Source organism: Oncorhynchus nerka, unplaced genomic scaffold (genome assembly GCF_034236695.1).
Source record: "Oncorhynchus nerka isolate Pitt River unplaced genomic scaffold, Oner_Uvic_2.0 unplaced_scaffold_2961, whole genome shotgun sequence".
In the NCBI taxonomy this organism is placed as follows: Eukaryota; Metazoa; Chordata; class Actinopteri; order Salmoniformes; family Salmonidae; genus Oncorhynchus; species Oncorhynchus nerka.
The window spans coordinates 12501-28766 of NW_027038339.1; the positions used below are offsets into that span (position 1 = coordinate 12501).

At 45.1% G+C, this 16266-nt stretch overlaps 1 protein-coding gene across 1 annotated transcript in view; it reads right to left on the reverse strand.

The window, feature by feature from the left end:
• The window catches only part of LOC135566917 (prominin-1-A-like), a 17805-nt gene extending 1823 nt beyond the window's left edge, over positions 1-15982 (reverse strand). The window contains exons 1-2 of the mRNA XM_065014478.1: positions 15893-15982; positions 7005-7210 (exon numbers count right to left, since the gene is read on the reverse strand). Coding sequence (XP_064870550.1) covers positions 7005-7210; positions 15893-15901 — 215 coding nt within the window. The 5' untranslated portion in view covers positions 15902-15982. The remainder of the gene's footprint in view (positions 1-7004; positions 7211-15892) is intronic.
• Between the last annotated feature and the right edge of the window lie 284 nt (positions 15983-16266).

The window sequence follows — 16266 nt, forward strand, 5'->3', positions numbered from 1 at the left end:
GAGGCAGCGTGCGCTATCAGCACCCCAGTCCTACAACACAGAGGCAGCGTGCGCTATCAGCACCCCAGTCCTACAACACAGAGGCAGCGTGCGCTATCAGCACCCCAGTCCTACAACACAGAGGCAGCGTGCGCTATCAGCACCCCAGTCCTACAACACAGAGGCAGCGTGCGCTATCAGCACCCCAGTCCTACAACACAGAGGCAGCGTGCGCTATCAGCACCCCAGTCCTACAACACAGAGGCAGCGTGCGCTAACTGCACCCCAGTCCTACAACACAGAGGCAGGGTGCGCTATCAGCACCCCAGTCCTACAACACAGAGGCAGCGTGCGCTATCAGCACCCTACAGCACAGAGGCAGCGTCCTATCCAGCACCCAGTCCTACAACACAGAGGCAGCGTGCGCTATCAGCACCCCAGTCCTACAACACAGAGGCAGCGTGCGCTATCAGACAGCAGTCCTACAACACAGGCAGCGTGCGCTATCAGCATCCCAGTCCTACAAACACAGAGGCAGCGTAAGCTATCAGCACCCCAGTCCTACAACACAGAGGCAGCGTGCGCTATCAGCACCCCAGTCCTACAACACAGAGGCAGCGTGCGCTATCAGCACCCCAGTCCTACAACACAGAGGCAGCGTGCGCTATCAGCACCCCCAGTCACAACACAGAGGCAGCGTGCGCTATCAGTACCCCAGTCCTACAACACAGAGGCAGCGTGCGCTATCAGCACCCCAGTCCTACAACACAGAGGCAGCGTGCGCTATCAGCACCCCGCTACAACACAGAGGCAGGGTGATGTCAGCACCCCAGTTACAACACAGAGGCAGCGTGCGCTATCAGCACCCCAGTCCTACAACACAGAGGCAGCGTGCGCTATCAGCACCCCAGTCCTACAACACAGAGGCAGCGTGCGCTATCAGCACCCCAGTCCTACAACACAGAGGCAGCGTGCGCTATCAGCACCCCAGTCCCAACACAGAGAGCGCAGCACCCCAGTCCTACAACACACGCGTGCGCTATCAGCACCCCAGTCCTACAACACAGAGGCAGGGTGCATGTCCTACAACACAGACAGACAGCACCCAGTTACACAGAGGCAGCGTGCGCTATCAGCACCCCAGTCCTACAACACAGAGGCAGCGTGCGCTATCAGCACCCCAGTCTACAACACAGAGGCAGCGTCTTCTATCAGCACCCCAGTCCTACAACACAGAGGCAGCGTGCGCTATCAGCACCCCTGTCCTACAACACAGAGGCAGCGTGCGCTATCAGCACCCCAGTCCTACAACACAGAGGCAGCGTGCGCTATCAGCACCCCAGTCCTACAACACAGAGGCAGCGTGGCGCTATCAGCACCCCAGTCCTACAACACAGAGGCAGCGTGGCGCTATCAGCACCCCAGTCCTACAACACAGAGGCAGCGTGCGCTATCAGCACCCCAGTCCTACAACACACAGAGGCAGCGTCGCTATCAGCAGTCATACAACACAGAGGCAGCGTGCGCTATCAGCACCCCAGTCCTACAACACAAGCGTGCGCTATCAGCACCCCAGTCCTACAACACAGAGGCAGCGTGCGCTATCAGCACCCCAGTCATACAACACAGAGGCAGCGTGCGCTATCAGCACCCCAGTCCTACAACACAGAGGCAGCGTGCGCTATCAGCACCCCAGTCCTACAACACAGACGCAGCGTGCGCTATCAGCACCCCAGTCCTACAACACAGAGGCAGCGTGCGCTATCAGCACCCCAGTCCTACAACACAGAGGCAGCGTGCGCTATCAGCACCCCCAGTCCTACAACACAGAGGCAGCGTGCGCTATCAGCACCCCAGTCCTACAACACAGAGGCAGCGTGCGCTATCAGCACCCCAGTCCTACAACACAGAGGCAGCGTGCGCTATCAGCACCCCAGTCCTACAACACAGAGGCAGCGTGCGCTATCAGCACCCCAGTCCTACAACACAGAGGCAGCGTGCGCTATCAGCACCCCAGTCCTACAACACAGAGGCAGCGTGCGCTATCAGCACCCCAGTCCTACAACACAGAGGCAGCGTGCGCTATCAGCACCCCAGTCATACAACACAGACGCAGCGTGCGCTATCAGCACCCCAGTCCTACAACACAGAGGCAGCGTGCGCTATCAGCACCCCAGTCCTACAACACAGAGGCAGCGTGCGCTATCAGCACCCCAGTCCTACAACACAGAGGCAGCGTGCGCTATCAGCACCCCAGTCCTACACCACAGAGGCAGCGTGCGCTATCAGCACCCCAGTCCCAGCAACACAGAGGCAGCGGGCGCTATCAGCACCCCAGTCCTACAACACAGAGGCAGGGTGCGCCATCAGCACCCCAGTCCTACAACACAGAGGCAGGGTGCGCCATCAACCCCAGTCCTACAACACAGAGGCAGCGTGCGCTATCAGCACCCCAGTCCTACAACACAGAGGCAGCGTGCGCTATCAGCACCCCAGTCCTACAACAACACAGGAGGCAGCGTGGCGCTATCAGCACCCCAGTCCTACAACACAGAGGCAGCGTGCGCTATCAGCACCCCAGTCCTACAACACAGAGGCAGCGTGCGCTATCAGCACCCCAGTCCTACAACACAGAGGCAGCGTGCGCTATCAGCACCCCAGTCCTACAACACAGAGGCAGCGTGCGCTATCAGCACCCCAGTCCTACAACACAGAGGCAGCGTGCGCTATCAGCACCCCCAGTCCTACAACACAGAGGCAGCTATGGGCGCTATCAGCAATCTCAGTCCTACAACACAGAGGCAGCGTGCGCCATCAGCACCCCAGTCCTACAACACAGAGGCAGCGTGCGCCTATCAGCACCCCAGTCCTACAACACAGAGGCAGCGTGCGCTATCAGCACCCCAGTCCTACAACACAGAGGCAGCAGTTACACACAGGCAGCGTGCTATCAGCACCCCAGTCCTACAACACAGAGGCAGCGTGCGCTATCAGCACAACACCAGCGTGCGCTATCAGCACCCCAGTCCTACAACACAGAGGCAGGGTGCGCTATCAGCACAGTCCTACAACACAGAGGCAGCACACCCAGTCCTACAACACAGAGGCAGCGTGCGCTATCAGCACCCCAGTCCTGGCTAACACAGAGGCAGCGTGCGCTATCAGCACCCCAGTCCTACAACACAGAGGCAGCGGCTATCAGTCAGATGTGACAGACAGCAGTTACACACAGGCAGCACTGTGCGCTATCAGCACCCCAGTCCTACAACACAGAGGCAGCGTGCGCTATCAGCACACCGCAGCGTCCTATCAGCACACAACACAGAGGCAGTCATACAACACAGAGGCAGCGCTATCAGCACCCCAGTCCTACAAACACAGCTATCAGCACCCCAGTCCTACAACACAGAACGCGTGCGCTATCAGCACCCCAGTCACCCCAGTCCTACAAACACAGAGGCAGCGTGCGCTATCAGCACCCCAGTCCTACAACACAGAGGCAGCGTGCGCTATCAGCACCCCAGTCCTACAACACAGAGGCAGCGTGCGCTATCAGCACCCCAGTCCTACAACACAGAGGCAGCGTGCGCTATCAGCACCCCAGTGTACAACACAGAGGCAGCGTGCGCTATCAGCACCCCAGTCCTACAACACAGAGGTATCAGCACCCCAGTCCTACAACACAGAGGACAGCAGTTACACACAGGCAGTTACAACAGTCAGAGGCAGCGTGCGCTATCAGCACCCCAGTCCTACAACACAGAGGCAGCGTGCGCTATCAGCACCCCAGTCCTACAACACAGAGGCAGCGTGCGCTATCAGCACCCCAGTCCTACAACACAGAGGCAGCGTGCGCTATCAGCACCCCAGTCCTCCATATCAGCACCCCAGTCCTACAACACCCCAGTCCTGTCTACAACACAGAGGCAGCGTGCGCTATCAGCACCCCAGTCCTACAACACAGAGGCTGATGTCACAACACAGAGGCAGCTATCACAGTTACAACACAGGCAGCGTGCGCTATCAGCACCCCAGTCCTACAACACAGAGGCAGCGTGCGCTATCAGCATCCCAGTCCTACAACACAGAGGCAGCGTCGCTATCAGCACCCCAGTCCTACAACACAGAGGGCAGCGTGCGCTATCAGCACCCCAGTCCTACAACACAGAGGCAGCGTGCGCTATCAGCACCCCAGTCACAACACAGAGACGCGTGCGCTATCAGCACCCCAGTCCTACAACACAGAGGCAGCGTGCGCTATCAGCACCCCAGTCCTACAACACAGAGGCAGCGTGCGCTATCAGCACCCCAGTCCTACAACACAGAGGCAGCGTGCGCTAACTGCACCCCAGTCCTACAACACAGACCCGCTATCAGCACCCAGTCTACAACACAGTCCTACAACACAGAGGCAGCGTGCGCTATCAGCACCCCAGTCCTACAACACAGAGGCAGCGTGCGCTATCAGCACCCCAGTCCTACAACACACAGGCAGCGTGCGCTATCAGCACCCCAGTCCTACAACACACAGGCAGCGTGCGCTATCAGCACCCCAGTCCTACAACACACAGGCAGCGTGCGCTATCAGCACCCCAGTCCTACAACACACAGGCAGCGTGCGCTATCAGCACCCCAGTCCTACAACACACAGGCAGCGTGCGCTATCAGCACCCCAGTCCTACAACACAGAGGCAGGGTGCGCTATCAGCACCCCAGTCCTACAACACAGAGGCAGGGTGCGCTATCAGCACCCCAGTCCTACAACACAGAGGCAGGGTGATGTGACAGACAGCAGCTACACACAGGCCGGTTCTGATGTGACAGACTGCAGTTACAACCACTGGCCAATAGAGGACACTGTCTCCATAAACTGAACACAATCTAATACTGAACACACTCTAATACTGAACACACACTAATACTGAACACGATCTAATACTGAACACACTCTAATACTGAACACAATCTAATACTGAACACACTCTAATACTGAACACACTCTAATACTGAACACGATCTAATACTGAACACACTCTAATACTGAACACACTCTAATACTGAACACGATCTAATACTGAACACACTCTAATACTGAACACACTCTAATACTGAACACGATCTAATACTGAACACACTCTAATACTGAACACACACTAATACTGAACACACTCTAATACTGAACACACTCTAATACTGAACACACTCTAATACTGAACACACTAATACTGAACACACTCTAATACTGAACACATCTAATACTGAACATAAACTAATACTGAACACACTAATACTGAACACACTCTAATACTGAACACACTCTAATACTGAACACACTCTAATACTGAACACACTCTAATTCTGAACACACTAATACTGAACACAATCTAATACTGAACACACTCTAATACTGAACACGATCTAATACTGAACACACTCTAATACTGAACACACTCTAATACTGAACACACTCTAATACTGAACACACTCTAATACTGAACACGATCTAATACTGAACACACTAATACTGAACACACTCTAATACTGAACACGATCTAATACTGAACATAAACTAATACTGAACACACTAATACTGAACACACTCTAATACTGAACACACTCTAATACTGAACACACTCTAATTCTGAACACACTAATACTGAACACACTAATACTGAACACACTAATACTGAACACACTCTAATACTGAACACACTCTAATACTGAACACACTAATACTGAACACACTAATACTGAACACAATCTAATACTGAACACACTCTAATACTGAACACACTAATTCTGAACACACTAATACTGAACACACTCTAATACTGAACACACTCTAATACTGAACACGATCTAATACTGAACACACTCTAATACTGAACACACTCTAATACTGAACACTCTAATACTGAACACACTCTAATACTGAACACACTCTAATACTGAACACACTCTAATACTGAACACACACTAATACTGAACATAAACTAATACTGAACACACTAATACTGAACACACTCTAATACTGAACACACTCTAATACTGAACACTCTCTAATACTGAACACACTAATACTGAACACACTCTAATACTGAACACACTCTAATACTGAACACACTCTAATACTGAACACACTCTAATACTGAACACACTCTAATACTGAACACACTAATACTGAACACACTCTAATACTGAACACACTCTAATACTGAACACACTCTAATACTGAACACACTCTAATACTGAACACACTCTAATACTGAATATGGAGGTGGTCAAGACAGTAGTGGTGTAGAAGGGTTACATGTAGTTAGAGTTAACGTGACGAGTTAAGGTCAGAGGTCAGGGGAAGGTCTTACGTGATGAATATGGAGGTGGTGTAGAAGGGTTACATGTAGTTAGAGTTAAGGTCAGAGGTCAGGGGAAGGTCTTACGTGATGAATATGGAGGTGGTGTAGAAGGGTTACATGTAGTTAGAGTTAAGGTCAGGGGTCAGGGGAAGGTCTTACGTGATGAATATGGAGGTGGTGATGAGAGCGGCGGTGTAGAAGGGTTACAGGTAGTTAGAGTTAAGGTCAGAGGTCAGGGGAAGGTCTTACGTGATGAATATGGAGGTGGTGTAGAAGGGTTACATGTAGTTAGAGTTAAGGTCAGAGGTCAGGGGTCAGGGGAAGGTCTTACGTGATGAATATGGAGGTGGTGTAGAAGGGTTACATGTAGTTAGAGTTAAGGTCAGGGGTCAGGGAAGGTCTTACGTGATTATGGAGTGTGAGAGCGGCGGTGTAGAAGGGTTACAGGTAGTTAGAGTTAAGGTCAGAGGTCAGGGAAGGTCTTACGTGATGAATATGGAGGTGGTGATGAGAGAGGTGGTGTAGAAGGGTTACAGGTAGTTAGAGTTAAGGTCAGTTAAGGTCAGAGGTCAGGGGGGAAGGTCTTACGTGATGAATATGGAGGTGGTGATATAGAAGGGTTACAGGTAGTTGGAGTTAAGGAGGTCAGAGAGTCAGGGAAGGTCTTACGTGATGAATATGGAGGTGGTGATGAGAGCGGCCGTGTAGAATCCTCTCTGACAGTCTGGGTTCTTCCCCTGTCTCTGGTGCATCTCCCCTCCACAGTTGTCACAGCAGCGACACACACAGAAACACAGTCCTACCACGGGGGTCAACACCAGGAATACACAGCCCAGACTCACACACACCAGGAAGCCCGCCTCATAGTAGATCGTCTGCAGGAGGACAGATACCACATTATTAGAGAGATAACTACCTGTCGGTTAGAGAGATAACTACCTGTCTGTTAGAGAGATAACTACCTGTCTGTTAGAGAGATAACTACCTGTCTGTTAGAGAGATAACTACCTGTCTGTTAGAGAGATAACTACCTGTCTGACCGGCTAGCTGTCTGACTGGCTAGCTGTCTGACAGGCCTGGTTGGCTGATTGTCTGTCTGACAGGCCTGGTTGGCTGACTGTCTGTCTGTCTGTCTGTCTGTCTTAGGAGGTGAATTATAGTGGGTGTGGGTGTATTATAGTGGGTGTGGGTGTATTATAGTGGGTGTGGGTGTATTATAGTGGGTGTATTATAGTGGGTGTGGGTGTATTATAGCGGGTGTGGGTGTATTATAGTGGGTATGGGTGTATTATAGTGGGTGTGGGTGTATTATAGTGGGTGTGGGTGTATTATAGTGGGTGTGGGTGTATTATAGTGGGTGTATTATAGTGGGTGTGGGTGTATTATAGTGGGTGTATTACAGTGGGTGTATTATAGTGGGTGTAGGTGTATTATAGTGGGTGTATTATAGTGGGTGTATTATAGTGGGTGTATTATAGTGGGTGTGGGTGTATTATAGTGGGTGTATTATAGTGGGTGTATTATAGTGGGTGTGGGTGTATTATAATGGGTGTATTACAGTGGGTGTATTATAGTGGGTGTAGGTGTATTATAGTGGGTGTATTATAGTGGGTGTATTATAGTGGGTGTGGGTGTATTATAGTGGGTGTATTACAGTGGGTGTATTATAGTGGGTGTGGGTGTATTATAGTGGGTGTATTATAGTGGGTGTATTATAGTGGGTGTGGGTGTATTATAGTGGGTGTATTATAGTGGGTGTATTATAGTGGGTGTATTATAGTGTGTGTGTGGGTGTATTACTGGGTATGGGTGTATTATAGTGGGTGTATTATAGTGGTTGTGGGTGTATTGGGTGTATTATAGTGGGTGTATTATAGTGGGTGTATTAGTGGGTGTGGGTGTGGGTGTATTATAGTGGGTGTATTATAGTGGGTGTGGGTATTATAGTGGGTGGGTGTGGGTGTATTATAGTGGGTGTATTATAGTGGGTGTATTATAGTGGGTGTATTATAGGTTATAGTGGGTGTGGGTGTATTATAGTGGGTGTATTACAGTGGGTGTATTATAGTGGGTGTATTATAGTGGGTGTGGGTGTATTATAGTGGGTGTATTACAGTGGGTGTATTATAGTGGTGTGGGTGTATTATAGTGGGTGTATTATAGTGGGTGTATTATAGTGGGTGTATTATAGTGTGGGTGTATTATAGTGGGTGTATTATAGTTGTACTGGGTATGGGTGTATTATAGTGGGTGTATTATAGTGGTTGTGGGTGTATTATAGTGGGTGTATTATAGTGGGTATTATAGTGGGTGTATTATAGTGGGTGTGGGTGTATTATAGTGGGTGTATTATAGTGGTGTGGGTGTATTATAGTGGGTGTATTATAGTGGGTGTGGGTGTATTATAGTGGTGTATTATTGTGGGTGTATTATATGTGTATTAGTAGTCTGGGGTATTATTGTGTATGGTGTATTATAGTAGGTGTGGTGTATTATAGTGGGTGTGGGTGTATTATAGTGTGTGTGGGTATATTATAGTAGGTGTGGGTGTATTATAGTGGGTGAATTATAGTGAGTGTGGGTGTATTATAGTGGTATGTGTGTATTATAGTGGGTGTGGGTGTATTATAGTGGATATGGGTGTATTATAGTGGGTGTGGGTGTATTATAGTGAGTGTGGGTGTATTATAGTGAGTGTGGGTGTATTATAGTGGTGTGGGTGTATTATAGTGGGTATGTGTGTATTATAGGAGGTATAGGTGTATTATAGTTGGTGTGGGTGTATTATAGTGGGTGTGGGTGTATTATAGTAGGTGTGGGTGTATTATAGTGGGTGTGGGTGTATTATAGTGGGTGTATTATAGTGGGTGTATTATAGTGAGTGTGGGTGTATTATAGTGTGTGTGGGTGTATTATAGTGGTATGTGTGTATTATAGTCGGTATAGGTGTATTATAGTGGGTGTATTATAGTGGGTGTATTAGTGGTGGTGTATTATAGTGGGTGTATTATAGTAGGTGTGGGTGTATTATAGTGTGTGGGTGTATTATAGTGAGTGTGGGTGTATTATAGTGGGTGTGGGTGTATTATAGTGGGTATGTGTGTATTATAGTGGGTATAGGTGTATTATAGTAGGTGTGGGTGTATTATAGTGGGTGTGGGTGTATTATAGTGGGTGTGGGTGTATTATAGTGGGTATAGGTGTATTATAGTGGGTGTATTATAGTGGGTGTATTATAGTAGTGTGGGTGTATTATAGTGTGTGGGTGTATTATAGTAGGTATAGGTGTATTATAGTGGGTGTGGGTGTATTATAGTGGTTGTGGGTGTATTATAGTGAGTGTGGGTGTATTATAGTGGGTGTGGGTGTATTATAAGTGGTATGTGTGTATTATAGTGGGTATAGGTGTATTATAGTGGTGTGGGTGTATTATAGTGGGTGTGGGTGTATTATAGTGGGTGTGGGTGTATTATAGTGGGTATAGGTGTATTATAGTGGGTGTATTATAGTGGGTGTGGGTGTATTATAGTGGGTGTGGGTGTATTATAGTGGGTGTGGGTGTATTATAGTGGGTGTGGGTGTATTATAGTGGGTATAGGTGTATTATAGTGGGTGTGGGTGTATTATAGTGGGTGTGGGTGTATTATAGTGGGTGTATTATAGTGGATGTGGGTGTATTATAGTGGGTATAGGTGTATTATGGTGGGTGTGGGTGTATTATAGTGGGTGTGGGTGTATTATAGTGGGTATAGGTGTATTATAGTGGGTGTGGGTGTATTATAGTGGGAGTGGGTGTATTATAGTGGGTGTGGCTGTATTATAGTGGGTGTGGGTGTATTATAGTGGGTATAGGTGTATTATAGTGGGTGTATTATAGTGGGTGTGGGTGTATTATAGTGGGTATGTGTGTATTATAGTGGGTGTATTATAGTGGGTGTGGGTGTATTATAGTGGGTGTGGGTGTATTATAGTGGGTGTGGGTGTATTATAGTGGGTATAGGTGTATTATAGTGGGTGTATTATAGTGGTGTGGTGTATTATAGTGGGTATAGGTGTATTATAGTGGGTGTGGGTGTATTATAGTGGGTGTGGGTGTATTATAGTGGGTATAGGTGTATTATAGTGGGTGTATTATAGTGGGTATAGGTGTATTATAGTGGGTGTATTATAGTGGGTATAGGTGTATTATAGTGGGTGTATTATAGTGGGTGTGGGTGTATTATAGTGGGTGTATTATAGTGGGTCTGGGTGTATTATAGTGGGTATAGGTGTATTATAGTGGGTGTATTATAGTGGGTGTGGGTGTATTATAGTGGGTGTATTATAGTGAGTCTGGGTGTATTATTGTGGGTATGTGTGTATTATAGTGGGTGTGTGTATTATAGTGGGTGTGGGTGTATTATAGTGTGTGTGGGTGTATTATAGTGGGTGTGGGTGTATTATAGTGGGTGTATTATAGTGGGTGTGGGTGTATTATAGTGGGTATAGGTGTATTATAGTGGGTGTATTATAGTGGGTGTGGGTGTATTATAGTGGGTGTATTATAGTGAGTCTGGGTGTATTATTGTGGGTATGTGTGTATTATAGTGGGTGTGTGTGTATTATAGTGGGTGTGGGTGTATTATAGTGGGTGTGGGTTTATTATAGTGGGTATAGGTGTATTATAGTAGGTGTATTATAGTAGATTGTGGTGTATTATCGTGGGTATAGGTGTATTATAGTGGGTGTGGGTGTATTATAGTGGGTGTGGGTGTATTATAGTGGGTATAGGTGTATTATAGTGGGTGTATTATAGTGGGTATAGGTGTATTATAGTGGGTGTATTATAGTGGGTATAGGTGTATTATAGTGGGTGTATTATAGTGGGTGTGGGTGTATTATAGTGGGTGTATTATAGTGGGTGTGGGTGTATTATAGTGGGTGTGGGTGTATTATAGTGGGTGTGGGTGTATTATAGTGGGTATAGGTGTATTATAGTGGGTGTATTATAGTGGGTGTATTATAGTGGGTGTATTATAGTGGGTGTGGGTGTATTATAGTGGGTGTATTATAGTGGGTGTATTATAGAGGTGTGGGTGTATTATAGTGGGTGTATTATAGTGGGTGTATTATAGTGGGTGTTTATAGTGGGTGTGGGTGTATTATAGTGGGTGTATTATAGTGGGTGTATTATAGTGGGTGTATTATAGTGGGTGTATTATAGTGGGTGTATTATAGGTGTATTATAGTGGGTGTATTATAGTGGGTGTGGGTGTATTATAGTGGGTGTATTATAGTGGGTGTATTATAGTGGGTGTGGGTGTATTATAGTGGGTGTGGGTGTATTATAGTGGGTGTATTATAGTGGGTATGGGTGTATTATAGTGGGTGTATTATAGTGGGTGTATTATAGTGGGTATAGGTGTATTATAGTGGGTGTATTATAGTGGGTGTATTATAGTGGGTTTATTATAGTGGGTGTATTATAGTGGGTATAGGTGTATTATAGTGGGTGTATTATAGTGGGTGTATTATAGTGGGTGTATTATAGTGGGTATAGGTGTATTATAGTGGGTGTATTATAGTGGGTGTATTATAGTGGGTGTATTATAGTGGGTGTGGGTGTATTATAGTGGGTGTGGGTGTATTATAGTGGGTGTATTATAGTGGGTATGGGTGTATTATAGTGGGTGTATTATAGTGGGTGTGGGTGTATTATAGTGGGTGTATTATAGTGGGTATAGGTGTATTATAGTGGGTGTATTATAGTGGGTGTATTATAGTGGGTGTATTATAGTGGGTGTGGGTGTATTATAGTGGGTGTATTATAGTGGGTGTATTATAGTGGGTGTATTATAGTGGGTGTGGGTGTATTATAGTGGGTGTATTATAGTGGGTGTGGGTGTATTATAGTGGTGTGGGTGTATTATAGTAGGTGTATTATAGTGGGTGTATTATAGTGGTGTGGGTGTATTATAGTGGGTGTGGGTGTATTATAGTGGGTGTATTATAGTGGGTGTGGGTGTATTATAGTGGGTGTGGGTGTATTATAGTGGGTGTATTATAGTGGGTGTATTATAGTGGGTGTATTATAGTAGGTGTATTATAGTGGGTGTATTATAGTGGGTATAGTGGGTGTGTATTATAGTGGGTGTATTATAGTGGGTGTATATATAGTGGGTGTATTATAGTGGGTGTATTATAGTGGGTATAGGTGTATTATAGTGGGTGTATTATAGTGGGTGTATTATAGTGGGTGTATTATAGTGGTATAGGTGTATTATAGTGGGTGTATTATAGTGGGTATAGGTGTATTATAGTGGGTGTATTATAGTGGGTGTATTATAGTGGGTGTATTATAGTGGGTGTGGGTGTATTATAGGGTGTATTATAGTGGGTGTATTATAGTGGGTGTATTATAGTGGGTGTAGGTGTATTATAGTGGGTGTGGGTGTATTATAGTGGGTGTGGGTGTATTATAGTGGGTGTATTATAGTGGGTGTATTATAGTGGGTGTGGGTGTATTTATAGTGGGTGTATTATAGTGGGTGTATTATAGTGGGTGTATTATAGTGGGTGTAGGTGTATTATAGTGGGTGTATTATAGTGGGTGTATTATAGCGGGTGTATTATAGGTGTAGGTGTATTATAGTAGGTGTATTATAGTGGGTGTATTATAGTGGGTGTGGGTGTATTATAGTAGGTGTATTATAGTGGGTGTATTATAGTAGGTGTGGGTGTATTATAGTGGGTGTATTATAGTGGGTGTATTTAGGTGTGGGTGTATTATAGTGGGTGTATTATAGTGGGTGTATTATAGTGGGTGTATTATAGTGGGTAGTGGGTGTATTATAGTGGGTTGTGGGTGTATTATAGTGGGTATAGGTGTATTATAGTGGGTGTATTATAGTGGGTATGGGTGTATTATAGTGGGTGTATTATAGTGGGTATAGGTGTATTATAGTGGGTGTATTATAGTGGGTGTGGGTGTATTATAGTGGGTGTATTATAGTGGGTGTGGGTGTATTATAGTGGGTATAGGTGTATTATAGTGGGTGTATTATAGTGGGTGTGGGTGTATTATAGTGGGTGTATTATAGTGAGTCTGGATGTATTATTGTGGGTATGTGTGTATTATAGTGGGTGTGTGTGTATTATAGTGGGTGTGGGTGTATTATAGTGTGTGTGGGTGTATTATAGTGGGTGTGGGTGTATTATAGTGGGTGTATTATATGGGTGTGGGTGTATTATAGTGGGTATAGGTGTATTATAGTGGGTGTATTATAGTGGGTGTGGGTGTATTATAGTGGGTGTATTATAGTCTGGGTGTATTATTGTGGGTATGTGTGTATTATAGTGGGTATAGGTGTATTATAGTGGGTGTATTATAGTGGGTGTGGGTGTATTATCGTGGTATAGGTGATATAGTGGGTGTGGGTGTATTATAGTGGGTGTGGGTGTATTATAGTGGGTATAGGTGTATTATAGTGGGTGTATTATAGTGGGTATGGGTGTATTATAGTGGGTGTATTATAGTGGGTATGGGTGTATTATAGTGGGTGTATTATAGTGGGTGGTGTATGGGGTGTATTATAGTGGGTGTGGGTGTATTATAGTGGGTGTGGGTGTATTATAGTGGGTGTGGGTGTATTATAGTGGGTATAGGTGTATTATAGTGGGTGTATTATAGTGGGTGTATTATAGTGGGTGTATTATAGTGGGTAGTGGGTGTATTATAGTGGGTGTATTATAGTGGGTGTATTATAGTGGGTGTGGGTGTATTATAGTGGGTGTATTATAGTGGGTGTATTATAATTGGGTGTATTATAGTGGGTGTATTATAGTGGGTGTATTATAGTGGGTGTATTATAGTGGGTGTATTATAGTGGGTGTATTATAGTGGGTGTAGGTGTATTATAGTGGGTGTATTATAGTGGGTGTGGGTGTATTATAGTGGGTTATAGTGGGTGTATTATAGTGGGTATGGGTGTATTATAGTGGGTGTATTATAGTGGGTGTATTATAGTGGGTGTATTATAGTGGGTGTATTATAGTGGGTATGGGTGTATTATAGTGGGTGTATTATAGTGGGTGTATTATAGTGGGTATAGGTGTATTATAGTGGGTGTATTATAGTGGGTGTATTATAGTGGGTGTATTATAGTGGGTGTGGGTGTATTATAGTGGGTGTGGGTGTATTATAGTGGGTGTATTATAGTGGGTATGGGTGTATTATAGTGGGTGTATTATAGTGGGTGTGGGTGTATTATAGTGGGTGTATTATAGTGGGTATAGGTGTATTATAGTGGGTGTATTATAGTGGGTGTATTATAGTGGGTGTATTATAGTGGGTGTGGGTGTATTATAGTGGGTGTATTATAGTGGGTGTATTATAGTGGGTGTGGGTGTATTATAGTGGGTGTATTATAGTGGGTGTGGGTGTATTATAGTGGGTGTGGGTGTATTATAGTGGGTGTATTATAGTGGGTGTATTATAGTGGGTGTGGGTGTATTATAGTGGGTGTGGGTGTATTATAGTGGGTGTATTATAGTGGGTGTGGGTGTATTATAGTGGGTGTGGGTGTATTATAGTGGGTGTATTATAGTGGGTGTATTATAGTGGGTGTATTATAGTGGGTGTATTATAGTGGGTATAGGTGTATTATAGTGGGTGTATTATAGTGGGTGTATTATAGTGGGTGTATTATAGTGGGTGTATTATAGTGGGTATAGGTGTATTATAGTGGGTGTATTATAGTGGGTGTATTATAGTGGGTGTATTATAGTGGGTATAGGTGTATTATAGTGGGTGTATTATAGTGGGTATAGGTGTATTATAGTGGGTGTATTATAGTGGGTGTATTATAGTGGGTGTATTATAGTGGGTGTGGGTGTATTATAGTGGGTGTATTATAGTGGGTGTATTATAGTGGGTGTGGGTGTATTATAGTGGGTGTATTATAGTGGGTGTGGGTGTATTATAGTGGGTGTATTATAGTGCGTGTATTATAGTGGGTGTATTATAGTGGGTGTGGGTGTATTATAGTGGGTGTATTATAGTGGGTGTATTATAGTGGGTGTATTATAGTGGGTGTATTATAGTGGGTGTGGGTGTATTATAGTGGGTGTATTATAGTGGGTGTATTATAGCGGGTGTATTATAGTGGGTGTATTATAGTGGGTGTATTATAGTGGGTGTATTATAGTGGGTGTGGGTGTATTATAGTGGGTGTATTATAGTGGGTGTATTATAGTGGGTGTATTATAGTGGGTGTATTATAGTGGGTGTGGGTGTATTATAGTGGGTGTATTATAGTGGGTGTATTATAGTGGGTGTATTATAGTGGGTGTGGGTGTATTATAGTGGGTGTATTATAGTGGGTGTATTATAGTGGGTGTATTATAGTGGGTGTATTATAGTGGGTGTATTATAGTGGGTGTGGGTGTATTATAGTGGGTGTATTATAGTGGGTGTGGGTGTATTATAGTGGGTGTATTATAGTGGCTGTATTATAGTGGGTGTATTATAGTGGGTGTATTATAGTGGGTGTATTATAGTGGGTGTATGGTGACTTTACCTGTAGCATTAAGACAACGTTCTCTGGCTGCAACAGCAGAACACACAGTTAGTATGTTACACAGAGTTACACAGTTAGTATGTTACACAGAGTTACACAGTTAGTATGTTACACAGAGTTACACAGTTAGTATGTTACACAGAGTTACACAGTTAGTATGTTACACAGAGTTACACAGTTAGTATGTTACACAGAGTTACACAGTTAGTATGTTACACAGAGTTACACAGTTAGTATGTTACACAGAGTTACACAGTTAGTATGTTACACAGAGTTACACAGTTAGTATGTTACACAGAGTTACACAGTTAGTATGTTACACAGAGTTACACAGTTAGTATGTTACACAGAGTTACACAGTTAGTATGTTACAC